General features: G+C 43.5%; 1 protein-coding gene across 1 annotated transcript in view; it reads left to right on the forward strand.

The window, feature by feature from the left end:
• MICOS10 (mitochondrial contact site and cristae organizing system subunit 10) overlaps positions 1–12939 on the forward strand; it is a 32183-nt gene extending 19244 nt beyond the window's left edge. The window contains exons 2-4 of the mRNA XM_090268705.1: positions 9200–9247; positions 10224–10333; positions 12671–12939. Coding sequence (XP_090124831.1) covers positions 9200–9247; positions 10224–10333; positions 12671–12685 — 173 coding nt within the window. The 3' untranslated portion in view covers positions 12686–12939. The remainder of the gene's footprint in view (positions 1–9199; positions 9248–10223; positions 10334–12670) is intronic.
• Positions 12940–14843: the final 1904 nt, after the last annotated feature.

A 14843-nucleotide genomic window follows, 5' to 3' on the forward strand; every position in this document is an offset into this window, starting at 1 on the left:
CCTTGTAGTCCGTTTCCCTTGCCACTGTTTCTCCCCCTCCCTTCTCTTACCCTCCCGATGGTTTGCAGACTCTGCTCTTTGCTTCCAGTGCATCTCACTTCTGTCCCTGTGTCTTGTCCCCCAACACTGGACAGGGAACTAAGTGAGTGCAGGAACTTGTTAGTCCCAGGGCCTAGCATAGTGCCTAGCACACAGCAGGCACTCAGTTTGTATAATTAGGGAAATACCTACACATAGGTTGACCAGGATGAGTTTTGGAAGGTACTTAATTTCCTTCGGTAAGTCAAAACGAATGATTGCAATTGTATGACTATAATTCATCCATCTGTGAGGAGGCTGCCCTGGCAGTACTGCGGCATGGCAGCCAGGGGTGGGCCTCCGAACTCACCCTGCCTGGGTCCGCATCCCAGGCGTGTGACCTGAGGCAAGGTGCGTAACCTTTTGGTGTCTCAGTTTCTTGGTGTATAAAGTGGGGCAATAAAAGAAGTTTATTGTGAGGATCAAAATGAGGTGATTTAATCCTGAAGCATAAGTGCTTAGTGAATGTTCTTTACTTAATATTGTAAGGTGTTCCTGAGAAGAATGTACATGTCGCACTTCTATAAATCATTATATTTTAGATTTATTAAGGAAATTTGGTACTAAAAACTTACTTGATGACTTTTAAATAGCACCAGTGTTTTTATAGTTATCCAGATAGAAGTTCCCAGCATTTTCCTGCAGCCTTCCCCACGGCACCCTCCAAAACCCCAGGTACACATATACACACTTAATTAGTTGTTAAGTCCTGCAAATTCTGCCAGTAAAATGTCTCTTCTTTTCAAGTAATCCTACACACCGTAGTCAGATGAGTCTTCCTAAAGCATAGCCTCACTCCTCTTAGCCTCTTAAAAATTGTTCAGGGAAGTCCCCTGTCTGCTGAATTAAGTGCCAGGTAGACTCCTTGGCCCAGATTCCAATGCCTTCAGAATGGGTCCCACCCCCTTCTAGCCTTATCTCCCGCTCTGGAGGACATGCCTCGTGCTTTAGCTGGACTGCCCTCTGCCCCCACCCCAGCCCCTATTTCCGCCCCTGTGGGCAATGCATGCCCATTCCCTCCAAACTCCAGCTGTTAAAAGTTCATCTTTGCCTAACTGGTGTGGCTCAGTGAGTTGAGTGCTGGCCTGTGAACCAAAAGGTCACCGTTTCAATTCCCGATTCCTGGTCAGGGCACAGGCCTGGGTTGCAGGCCAGTTCTCTAGTTGGAGATGTGTGAGAGGCAATCAGTCGTTGATATATTTCTTACACATTGATGTTTCTCTCCCTCTCTTTCTCCCTCCCTTCCCCTCTCTCTAAAAATAAGTAAAATCTGTTTTTAAAAGTCTGCCCTTTAAGATAGCTCAAATGCCACCTCTTTTTTGAAGGTCAAAAAAAAAAAATTTTCCAGCAGAACACTGCCCCTCTTTCGGAGCTCTGAGGATCTGCTTTTGTTCACTTTTATGGATACCTGACTTGTTATCTCTTCTAGTTCACAAGCTCCCCAAAGAAGAGACTGTGTCTTACTTATTTCTGATCCTTGTTAAACCCAGCACCGTTGCCCTTCAGTGCTCAGTACATATTTAAAGTTTCGATTTGTTTTCGCAAGGCTTTTTGTGGGAGAAGACAAGGACAGTGACTCTGGGCAGTGCACTGTTCTTCCAGGCTTCCTACACACATGTGCTCTTCGATCCTCACCACCCCCAGTCAGGGGCAGGCACTGTTAATGTTATTTTCCATATGAAAAAACTGATGCCCAGAGAAGTGTTATAATTGACCCAAAGGACTGCCACACAACTACAGAGTAACCTAACCAATATTCTCAGTCACTTAGCCTGTCTTACCCCCAAGCCCATGTAACCTTACAGCTGAAGAATAACCACTATGTAACAGTTCCCTCTTTTCAAAGAACAAATCCTATGTCCTGGAGTGGTGTGCTCCGAAAAGTAAAGGAATTTATCCTCAGTGCCTTCTCCTTAATAAATGCTAATACAGTGGCACCTTGATACTCATCGTTAATTCGTTCTGGACCTCGTGACGAGAGCCGACACCGATGAGTACTACTGAACGATGAAGCGTTTTTCTCTCGTGGGATGGTGGTGTGACTCACACAAGCTCTAGCAAGGGCAACAAGCCCTGAGCAAGCGCCAGGTGCTGCAACTTTTTTGTTGCTCAAAATGCGACAAGTAGTGTTTGACGAGTTCTAAAGCCGACCTGTACTCAAGTAGGACTGTATATGTGTAGGGAAAAGAAGGTATTGGTCCTTGTTTGTTGAATTTTTCATTTGGAGCAGGAATAGGCAACAACATAAAAACTGTAATGGTGCTGCACACAGGGTATAATAGATTCCTGACTTCCGTTTACTTTCACAGGGATGAGAATCCCGTTACTGATACCAGTGAGCGGGGCTAGAGGTGCGGGCAGTGCTGGGAGGGGAGGGACTGGCGGCAAAATGCCCTTTCCTTCTGAGCAGCTTGGAGTCGTTCACCAGCCCTCACCCGTTTGGACTCATTTTGTCTCCAGTCAGCGCACAGGGAAATATTTCCTGACTTGATTTGTTGACCTTTTCATTGATTCTAAGTAATTTCAGGTTTTTGTTACCGCTCCTGATTAAGTCAAATATCTGTGGTTTCTGTTGTTTCCTTAAGGGACTGAAGACTGGTAACATAGTCATCAATTACCCACAGTGCTACAATCCAGAAAAACTCATTTTTTAAAAAATGTTATTTATTTATTTTTAGAGAGAGGGGAAGGGAGAGAGAAAGAGAGGGAAAGAGACATCAGTGTGTGGTTGCCTCTCATGCTTCCCCGCTGGGGACCTGGCCCGCAACCCAGGCATGTGCCCTGACTTGGAATCAAACCTGTGACCCTTTGGTTCACAGGCCAGTGCTCAGTCCACTGAGCCACGCCAGTCAGGGACAGAAAAACTCTTTGTTGTCATATGTAACAATAGACCTGCTGCTGCAGACCCCTATGGGGTTTATCCCTGTGTATAGGAAAGAGCCATGACTTTGGAGGCAGACAGCCTGGGTTTGAGTTCTACTTTGACAGATGTGTGCGTTACCTGGGTAACTCACTTAGCCCATCTACGTTGTTTACTCTGCTGTAAGACAGAGTCCTGATGCTTCTAAAAGGTGCTTCTGTGGATCAAATGAAATGTGTATCGAAACATGATACAGTGCTTGAAACTAAAGCACCTCCCCCCAATTAAATCTAATGGCTTTATGCCTTTTGTTGTTTATTGAAACTTAATTTTACATTTTTTCGTGTACAACCGTGTTTTTTCTTCTGCGCATTCTTGGAAAGTTGTGTGGCTGTCAGGATTCCGAAAGTTGGATCCTGTGCTATATATATGCACTCACTTAAAAAGGGCCCTTTTGTGAGTTGGGCCTTTCCTGAAGCAGAGCTCACCCGTAAAGCCCCCACGGCTGCCTTCCCTATCTTTACTCCTTTCTGCTGACTGCTGTGTGTGTTCCACTCAAATACGGACAGTTGATGTCTACCTGAGAAATTCCTACAGATGTTCCAGCCTCTGTCTAGTCTGGATAGCCACAGGAAGGTCAAGGCCTTGTTAAATAGCCACCTTCCTGGTCTATTTCCTCTGTACCCTGCAGCAATGTTGATTTTTGAGAAGCTGATTAACACAGATCGGATTTACCATCCCTGGGTCTTTGGTCTGGCACACACTCTTGGTTAATTCACATGACTTGGCATTTACACTTGGACACCTGGGACAATCTATCTTTGCCTCAAAGGATTAAGTAACACAGTTTGGAACTGACTGAAAACCTTTTTTTCCCTCATAAATTGGGCCCTGAGCATCTTTCATAAATCAGGAATGTTTCTTGGAAATGTAATTCTCACTAAACTCAGTCCCTAGGGTACTTTTCTATAAAAGCACATTCTTGTTTGTTCTGTCATAACAAATGCATTTGATGATTGTAATAGCGTTGACAGACACATGATTGAACAGGAAAACATGCCCATTATAAATAGGTCAATTTGATAGTAACCCATGTTTAAAGCATAAATACAGCTTTATTAAACACAAGACAGCTCTAGGAAAGTCTTTGTTATGCTTTAAAGAAAAATGTTCTACTTCAGCAGTGAGTCTGAAGGAATTCCCTGTTTTAAATGTATATACATATATATCAAAACCTGGTGTATTCCTAGAAACAATTGCTAATGCCATTGAAATGCAGTCAGTTATGCAGAGAGAGAAGGGAAACGTTCTCATATTCAGCTGTGGGTCACCCTCAGTGTATTTGAGTAGAGGATTGACTATAATATTACACTTTTGACACCTTTTGAGTTTTATCAGAGCCATGGCAGACCTACTACCACTTAACCAAGTTCCTTAAGACCCTGCCAGGTACCTTATCCATACGGCAACCCTGTAAGATTGTCATCACTCTGAAGGCGAGCACGTTTGAGGCCGGCAGGTGACGTCCTTGGCCTGAGGTCGGATAGCCAGCAGGTCCCGAGGCAGCAGGGGTTTGAGCTGGGCCTTCCTCCCCAACAGCAGCGCCCGGCAGGCGCGTGAGGCCCTCACTTTCTGGACGCTGTATCTTCTCTTTGTCTCTCAGACCTTTAAGAATAAAGTTGTTTGGCACATGGCTTCTAAGGATCTTAAAAACTTGCTTGTAATTCCTGTAGTTCTCATATTTATGAACTGCCAATCGCTTATGGTAAAGTTTCTGCTCATACATCTTGATATAAGTTGTTATACAAATTAAAATGGAGTTGCTTTGCAATTTTAATTAATTTTTAGATGCAGATCAAATTTAGCATTGATTACTATACATTAGGCTTATGAATTTAGGAGCTTGGTTTGAAGTGTTAAATATGAGCTGCAGTGAGACCTTAATTATCATAGAAGTAACATATACTAAATAGACCAATGAGGTGGGTTTGTGGACTTTATCTCCTTCTGAAATTTTGGAGAAATGTTTTCTAAGAGAATTTCTGAGGATTTGTTTGTTTGTTTTCCCACACCTCTCCAAGCAATAGTTATTCCTCCTTAATTGGAAGTCCATTGGCAATTGCAACTTCTACAGAATTGATTCAGCAGGAGCATGTGGTACCCCGGCTTGTTTCGCTGAGGAGCTAACATCCAAAGTACATTTCTACTCCCAGACTGCAATCAGATTATGTGGCCTGTTTGTTAATTCTTGCTGATTATGTTTGCTTTCTAACCGTGTGCTTTATGACATGTGGCCTAGTGAAGCAAAGATTTTCCTAAATAAAGTTGCATTGACTAACTGGAAATTGTCCGTATGGCACAGTCATAGCTTTCTTCCTCTTTTTTTACACAAAATGTGGCTTCAGGTGGACCGCTGTGAGTTGTTATTCTTTCAGGTTTGTTACAGAATCCACTTGGGCATAAGATAAGGCAATGTTTTATATGTAGTTAGTGGGAGTGAGTTCTCCGTTGTTCTGTTATTAAAATAGTATCAGATGAGCTGTTAGGGAGTTGCTCCTTGCTAAAAATGTGTGTTTATCTACTAGCCAGTTTTATGATGTCCTTTTGGGCACTAAGCATGCGTTAAAGTTCAGGGTTAGATTGATTTGGAGTAATTTCTTTTTGAAAGAATTTGTGCCAATTCTTTTTCCTCTCCAAAAGAAATGGTTTCAGAGCACGGGCTCTTTGCCTAATGTCAATTCCATAAGGCTCCTCTGTTTTGTTGTGTTTTTTGCTTGCCTCCTGTCTCCCTCCCTCTCCCGCTCCCCCTGTAACTGGGCTTTGCTCTGAGGAAGATGTGTACCTATAATCAGGCATTTCTTTGCTTTAGGGTTATTTGTCATTCCAGACAGCATGGACCAAAAGAACAGGCTTGAGTCGGGGGAGGCAAAGTTATATAAACTGTGTTCATAGTTAAATATTTGCTTCCAGGGAAGGTGAAAAATGCTTTGTACTTTTTCCTTTGGCTTTTTTCCTCTAAGGGAGCTTGTCATGCAACAACAGAAAAAAAGTGGCCAGAGGCAGAGAAACCTCTTCTCTTTTCCATGTTGGTTTGTTTTTATTGTAAGACAGACCTTTCATGTTTTATTGTTAATGAAGTTTAAACCTGGCGCAGAGGTGCCAATCTTTAGTGGAAACAGCTGCAGAGTTGGTGTCCCCTGATCAGGTGGGACTTTCTTTGAAGCAACATGTTGCCTTTTAAAAGAAAATTGAGCATGTGAGAACTTGAACCTGTGAAACTCATCAGCAGTTCCACCATTGTTCATCTCTTAAATAACTGAGATAGTTAACTCAAAGTACAACACTGACATTTAAAAATTATTTTTCATTATTATTTTTTTCCCTGAAGAGGACAGTCTTGTTATTTTGTGTCTTTAAAATATGGAAATGGAGGGGGGAAATCTCTCTTAAGGACTGAAGATGTAGCAGCCCAATTTAATTAAGATCATAGAGGACACTGTCTTCGGCTAGTCTGAACTATGATTGTGATCTCGTGTATAGTCGCAGATAACTGCCTTTTATAGGAGCAAAACTAGGTGGTTGGGCATATACCTGAATTTAAATAAAGTCTGAGATTGAAGATTTTCTACTCTGTATTGGTTGATGTTGAAGCATTTCTCATCTCTGTGGTTGAGTGATAATGTCATCGTTCTTGGTGGACCACTAGGAAAAGTTGAGCATCAGAGAGCTTTCTTTCCTTGGGGGAAAAAATAGGAGAGACAGGCATGGAGTCAGAGGGACAAGAAAAATGCTGAAATATTTTCCTTTGGGGCTTTTGATTTGTTTGCCAAAAAATTGCCTTCCAGATGGAGAACACCAAAAGCTCTGATTGTAAGCCATTATGTTTTTACTGGCCTACCTCCCCATCCCATTGCCTGGTTTGAAATCTGTAAGCCAGTCCAAATCCTTTACCTCATTTTCTAGTACCAATTTACTGTCTTACTCATCTTCCAGCTGCAGGGGGGTGAGGCAGGCCGTTTTGAAATTGAACCCTGTGCCATTTTATAAACCAAGCAACAGCAGATTCTTGCCAAGGAGTATCAATCCTGATAGCTCCTATTTCTCTGAAGTTCTTGACTCAGCGCCTACCAGGTAGACCTGTGTCTGTGACATGCGCCGTCGGATTAGTCTGGGAGTGAATCTGAACAAGCCCTTCTGGCCTTGTGTAAACTTGTTACTACCCTGGTTGCCTAGTGTTCTGGGCTCTTGGACAGGAAGCACAATTTCTTTTTGGCTGTATCTTAGTGCACTGGCAGTAGAAATCTTGATAGTCTACTTTCCCTTGGTGGGTAGTGATTGTTAAGGGGTCGAAATGGTAAGGGAATCCAATGTCAGGACATATAGTGGGCATGGCGGCTTTGGAGTCTGGCAGACTTGGGCTCAGTTCACTGCTCTACCACTAACTAAACAGTGTCCATGAGCAAGTTATTTTCTGCATCTGGAAAATGCGGGATAATACCACGTCAGATTGTTTGCTTTAACAGATAATTTGGGGGAAGGAAGAGAATTTGAGGACTCATGGGAAATACTGAAATGTTAGTCCCTTTTCCTTCTCATTATGGCAATCTTGAGTAGGTTAATTATTGTGGTCTGTAAACTGACTAGTTTTCTACCATTCGATGAAATTATATGGAAATTGGGATGACATGAATGGTTTTCAGATATTGCATGTTAAAGTCAGGCACCAAATCAATACCTAATACAAGTTCTATTGGACAGGGCAAAGTAATAATTTTTAATTAAAAATCATGTTTATGTAGGATACAGTCATAGGGAAGAAACATACATCATGGCCACATATACATGGTAGGGGAGAATTACCGGAAATCGTTCCGGGTACGAGCATGAATACTTTCTTCAGGCTAACATCAGCTGCATTGTTGCATCGGTGGCTCAAAAAAGATGTGAATTAAGCTGGCTTGCTAGTTCTCTGTGTTTGGATCAGAAGAGGTCCGGTTGGTTGACAGAGGAGCACTTTGAATGTTCATTCACCCTGTCGCAGCCTAGAGTCATGGTTATATGGAGAAGCATTTCTCCATATAGCACAAATTTGAAAACCATTCAGGCAAGTGAGAACTGAGACTTTTTTGTGGTGCTTAATTGTCAAGATGGTAGTAGGGGACTCTGTTGGCCTGGAACAGACCGTTTGTAAAGAGCATCAGCTCTGAAAGGTGCAGAAACAGTTGTCAAATCTGAAGGGGAAAGATTAGGTTTGGTTCTCTTCCTTGGCATGTTTACTTTTTTTTGATGATGGGAAAATAAGTTTATCTCAAAGGTTGGGACATGCATCACTACAGTATGTGAGCTGATTTTTTTCCCTAAAGCAGTATTACAGACATATATTTTTATTTAAATGCTTCTGCACTCATTTTGACACACTTTATGAAAAAAAAATATTGCTAGCACTCAAATCTATGATTCCACCAATATTATTACTTAACTTGAGGCTAAGTTATTTAAGTAAATACATGCATTGATTTTCTTTCTTTTTTAAAAGAAAACTATTAAGTAAATAGTTGTACAGGTGATGTGTGGATTTAACAAAGTTGTGATGACCAGTGTTGGAGAAATATTGGTAAAAATGAGGATTGGGTCCTTCTTATTCAAGCTTAGGTGTCCTTGAAGTTTAATTTAAAATTAGGTATTTGCAAATTTTTTCTACCACACCATTAAAATAGGTGTGTGTGTGTTCTTTTGCTTTGAAAGATAGTGGTAAAAACGCCCTATGAGTAAATTGAGGGGAGGGCCTTAATCACCACATTTGGACACTGACTTGTGACAGCCTTTAGGATATTCCTCAGAAAGTAACCATCACCCAGTGTTGAAATGACAAAGGGAGCTTCCCGCTGACACTGTTCATCTGATGTCCTGGCTGTGGCATCCCTGCGGAAGAGGGAGACAGATGGGAGGGCCCAAGGGGCTGGAGGCTCTTCCCAGGCGATGCGGAGGTGGCTTCTCAAGAGCTGTCTCGGGGCTTGTTCTCTCGCCCCTCAAGACTTGTCTAGACAAAGTGGGGCATGAAGTTTTTATCCCCTGTTGTGGGCAGGGGGCCAATGGCATCTAAAAAGCCTCTGACAATAAGAAAGAATGTTAGAAATGAGAAAATCAACTCTACCAAATTATGGGGAAGAGAATCTTTTATAGATGTTCACATTTATGAAATGTTCATTTTATTTTTGTCAAGTTATATTATGAGATGTAACATATTGTTCCTCTTTGCAGGTACTGGTTTTGGATTAGGACTTGTTTTCTCACTTACCTTCTTTAAAAGTAAGTGTGACTCTTACTACCTTTTCAACATGATGTCCTAGTGTGCATACACATAGCAGGGATACTTCTGGAAAGAGTGGCCAGCCCAGCCATTTATGGGTTTCGGTAGCTAGACAGAGAATGTGGACTCAAAAGAGGTCAGAATGGTCTGAGCACCTCCAGAACTCCCCCTGGACATATCGTAAATGTGATATCATTAAAAAGCCTGCACTTCATGCCAGTGAGTCATTTGACCAAATCTACATGCGCAAATATTTCTAATTAATTACAATTTTTTGAAAGGAACTTGAAAATGACAATACTGCTAGTAATGAAAACAAGTGGACCAGAAATACACATGCTTTTTGACCAAAAATTCTTCTAAGCTAAGGGCAGGCATTATCCTTTCATTCTGTGGAAGAACTGAAGTTTGGCTATTGCCGTCTTTCCACGAAGAACTGGTGGAAATACATAACTAGAGAATCATAAATAACACGTCGTACTGACATGAAATAATCATTTCCAGTATTGGCTTAAGTAAACCTTACCACTAACTGTAACAAAAACATGGAAATATTGGTGATATTCTTAGATATTTAAAAAATCCAAGCACCTTACTGGAAAGTGGTATTATTTCTGCTAAGATTAAAAAGCTAGTTAAAATGAGCAAATGATTAGAACTGGTAAGAGGTTAAAAGTTTCAACTATGTCTACTGTTTTCATATTATACCGTTATGTATCATTCGTATGTACCATTATTAAACCTGGAAGCATAAGTACTTAATAAGTACTTAGTTAATTGGTAAGTTTATTAACAGCCTCCCTCTTCCTTTTTTTGACTGTTGATGAAATGTTGACAAAATCTGGCATGGCATAGTCATCTGTATGATACATGCTGAATATTTATTGAATCCTAAGCAAATGTGTTTGAGCCAGAGAACAAGCTGTATCTCCTCCTAACATGCCCTGTTGGGATTTCCCTGTTTCTGCTCACTAGGAAGAATGTGGCCACTAGCCTTTGGTTCTGGCATGGGACTGGGAATGGCCTACTCCAACTGTCAGCATGATTTCCAGTCTCCGTATCTTCTACATGGAAAATATGTCAAAGTATGTACCAAACTGATATTTCTCTTTCTTTCCAAAGAAAAAGAGTTTTCTCCTGAGTCCTCGAAGAATTCTTTCTGGTGCATATAGTTTATAAATAAACTGTGTGTGTCACGGGGCACCACTGTGATCCTGATGGCTCTTTGGCCTTTAGTGATGTTGGCACCATGTTGGCGCCTCAAGTCTCTCCCCTCCCCTGCACCTTGAGATGCATACGTACACTCACATACATGCTCATATGTTAGTTGACTGGAGCTGACACACCTGCCTGAAAGTGTATCATCGTGGTAAAGTAGATTTGTGTTCAATATCTGTAAGCAGCACCTTTGTTCACAGTCTCAGAGTACCTGGTAGACACCTCACATATACTCAAGCTAAACTTGAAAACTTCTGGGGTTCAGTCATTACTTTTAGTTGGAGAGGACAGGTTTTTGACTCTATGTCCCACATAATTCTGCCCAAGTCCTTGTCTACAGATGGATTTTTAATCATGCAGACAAGATGAAACATCGTAACCCTTGCCTCAAGAGGGAAGAAGGCAGCACATTTTGTGTGTAGCTGCGGTCCTCATTGCCTTACTTCAGGTGACTGGTTACCATGGGGTTTAAGTGAAAGGATCATGGGAAGCTGGGTGCTGAAGGACACAGGGCTTTATTTATTTTTGTTTCCCCGGGGCCTGGAACAAAGTAGGCACTTGAATGTAAAATGAATGAATGGAGTAAATGGTATGTCCTATTAGATGCGTTAATAGCCTCAGACTTACTAAGGTGTGACCTTTATGGCAATGCAGACTTCAGCGAAAAACTTCACACTTCCTGGGTGTGTGGAATCATCCGCTTCCTGGGTTACCCTTGAGCTAGAATCACTGTGAGGTGGGCAGCCTGAGAGGCCAGCAGAAGGAGCACAGGTGCCAGGAGACCTGGGTGTGAGGCCTGGGCCATCCCTTGCTTCCAGTGTTGTCTTGAGTTGCTCGCTTCTGAGATTCTTTTTTACCTATAAAATGAGGGAAATAATTGCTACCTACTGGGATATTGTGAGAGTTAAATGTGAACTCTTAAATGGTTTTAAGAGGTGAGACATTATATAAACACATACATTCATTATTATAGTTGAGGCCAGCCAAGAAAGGGTGATTGACTTGTCCATTGTTCCACCGTCCTAACAAGTAGAGCAGAAAATGTGGTACAAACGAGTGTCCCAATTCTGATCAAAAGCTGCCACTAAATCGCAAACGACAGTACCCCACCACGGCTCATAGCTTCTATCTTAGAACCCGCCCCGAGTGTCAGCCGCCTGCCGACTGCTATGCGTGTTTGGGGGGAGAGTGGGAGCGGCGAGACTTGGCCAGCGGGGCAGTGGCAGGCCTTTCGCCGCCTCCCGTATTAACGAACCGTCTCTGCGCCAGAGCCAGGGTGAGGTAATCGGGGGGGACAGCGCGAGGAGAGGCGCAGCTGCGTGGCACAGAGCTTACGACAGGCAGTTAGTTTCCCCTGCGCCCCAGCTCTTCACGTTGTTGGCACCGTGGCTGAATTTGGGGGAGAACAGAAAGGAACAGGGAGAGGAACTTCAGGTCTTTTAATTGTTTGAAATGTTCCAAACTGAGTTGCCATGGATAATGGCTCAGGGGTGATTATATGCATATTATATATTTAATGGCTGGGACTTTCTGTGGAAAATATTGTTACATTTCTTTACAGTCTCGTGTGTACTGCTCCAAAATGGCCTTGTAACTTTATCTGAACTTGAGTCTGTGCCTTGATGTTGTCATCCTCCATTCTCTAAAAAGAGGAGCAAAATCCCAACTTGGGGCTTTTAAAATGTAGTCCTATTATGGTAATTGCTTCTTGAGTGCCTGCTATGCCCTGTGGATCATCCTAGGGGCTCTGTATTCTTTCTCGAGACCTCCCCAGGCCCCAGTAGATTTGTGAGAGATGTTGTTATCCTCATTCAGAAGATGAGACATCTGAATCTTACTGAGGTTAAAAAACTTGCCAAAGATCCCGTCCTTCGGAGGCTGTTTGATTCCAGACCCATGTGTTTTCCACTCACCTGGGCCCTGTCCCTTTGATGGGTTTAGGAATACTGTATACTTATTCAGGTACTGATTAGTTAGCCCTGTTCCACTCCTTCCCCACCCCACTTCCTCCGAGTTTAGGGAGTCTTCAGAACTCAGATGGGATATTTGCAGTCCTTTTGTGAGACAGTTTTAAAGCACATGGTCGGGGGGAGGGTAAGGTTTTGGGCCCAATGGTCCATTGGGTCTGACCTGCAGCAGCAAGTTAGAGAGGGTTGTCAAAATGCTGTCTGCACAGTTGTGACCTGAGTGTCCTTTCTTTACAGGAGCAGGAGCACTGACTTCCGCCTGAGGACATCCCAGTGGGAGGAAAAGAGAAACCATGTTTATTCCTCAGGAACCCTGAAGTGCTCTGGAGTAAGCTGACGTTCTCCCGTAACAATGTTTTCAGCAACGCTTTAAACTCCAGCACTCTGTTTATGTATTTGAAACCAAGTCTGTTTCTTGTTTTGTATTTTCTCTCTGGAAATTGCAAGGAGGTGGTCTTAAAAGAAATAAATTAAACAAAAATAGGCAGCCCCGTGCATTGCCTGCATTTCTTTGCCTCCAGTGTCCGAGCATGAGAAAGATGACACTTGAACTGCCAGCAGCTGGAACCTCCTGGTCCCGGCCTCTCTGAGGACCTTCCTGAAAGCACAGCCGTTGCGCGTCCCTAATGTGTAGTGTTCAGGACTGCTTCCAGCTCGTAAATCAGAGGCTGGAGGCGGCTGCTGTGCTGTCTGATGACGATGACGAGTGTCCCGAGGAGCCTTGCCTTGCAATAGCAGCTCTTTATGATCGTATGTTGTTCTCCCCACCCCGGGCCTGCCAGGCACGTCTCAGCTACGCCTGCCGCACGGCGGTCAGAGAGCTGGCTGTGTCGGCAGGGCCTGTAGCCTGACTGTGTGGGTGACTCGCCATGTGGTGTCACAGTTGTTCGCAGCTTCTGGAGCTTGGCCCAGTCCCAGCTTCAGCGCTGGGGGCTTCGTCCTGAGGTTTGGGACTGTGTGTGGCATACCCACCTGGCTGGAAGGGCACGTTTAGGCTTGATTTTTGTCTTCATGTGACAGCTGAAATTTGAGGGCAAAAGGCCCACTTCTGATGCCCAGAGCTCTGTGAGTTTATTCCTTTCGTTTTACTTGAAACGGGGAGGCTGGACACAAAAGTAGTATTATAGCAATTTCTTCTGAAAATACTCAGAACCCCAAAATTCAGTCTTCCATACCTTATTTCTCTCTTTATAATAAAATTAAGATGGGCAGAGCTTGATCCACGTGTTCCTTTATCCTGTGAATATTGATTGAACAGCTACCAAACAGATACGTAGATGAAAAGATAAGACAGGTGCCCCTTCCTACAAGGCTCTTAGAGTCTGGGAGAAAGATGGTCATACAAACTGTTGACACTGGAAGGGGCGGGTTGTAGACAAAGTGCAGTGAGGACAAAGGAGAAGGAACCACTAGGTCTCCCCAGGGTGTCCTGGCAGAGGAGGAAATAACATGGACTGAGGCTTGAGGTTGACCTGGACGTTCCTGACAGACGAGGAAGAAAACAAAAGGAGTTGACGCCAAGGCTCGGAACAGGGGTGCAGCGTTCTGACAGTTGGAAAACTACGAGTGGGGGCCAGTGCAGCTGTGGAGTGTGCATGGCAAGGGGGAGGCGGGGGAGGCTGGGCACCAGGGTGCAGCTAGTGTCTGTCCCCAATTCTGGAACGTCGACTAGACAGTTCTTACAAGTGTTGTAATGAATTAAATTCAGGGTAGTCACACCGCCTCTTCTTTCCCTCCCTCATCCTCCACTCTGTTCCTCTTTCCGGAAAGGCGTGCCAACCTCTGGACCAGAAGAGGCAGCAGTGGCCCTCTGCCCTGCCAACTGCCCAGGCTCCACTGCTCTCTGGGCTTTTTTTGTTTTTTTCGGGTCAGTTAAAGCCCAGAGACCGGCCTGAGCCTAGAGCTGTAAGTCATGGCCAGGGCTTGCTATAGCCATTCTGCTCCTTTTCACTTTGTCCTGTTCATTCCATGATCAAGACAATCCTGTAATTAAAAGAAAAATAACCCGGCAACCTATTTCATCCGTTACACTTGTCTTCTCCATACCTGCTTTAAGTTATTCTTTCCCCCAATTTTTCCATTTTTATTCAGAGAGAAGGGTGACTGGTCCACTTCCAGAGAGAGAGAGAGAGAGAGAGGGAACACAGCATGCCCACTAATCCTCTAGATATGTTAGAAGACAGTGGAGCCAAAATGGATACTGGAATCAGACTTCTCTCTCTCATTAGTTATTAGATTTTAGGCAGTTATTTGGATGGATCCCTTTGCCCAGCATCTTTGAAATACCGCTTCTGTGTTTTGAGAAGCCGGTGAGCCCTGTGAGGAAATGGTTCTGGGCAAAGGCCAGCCAAAGGAAGCATTGGCTGTTTGCTTTAGTTCCAGGGTACTCTGTATTCCTGTCTTGTAGCTC

The sequence above is a fragment of the Furipterus horrens genome, unplaced genomic scaffold (assembly GCF_987537825.1).
Source record: "Furipterus horrens unplaced genomic scaffold, mFurHor1.1.pri manual_scaffold_3, whole genome shotgun sequence".
Taxonomy (NCBI): Eukaryota; Metazoa; Chordata; class Mammalia; order Chiroptera; family Furipteridae; genus Furipterus; species Furipterus horrens.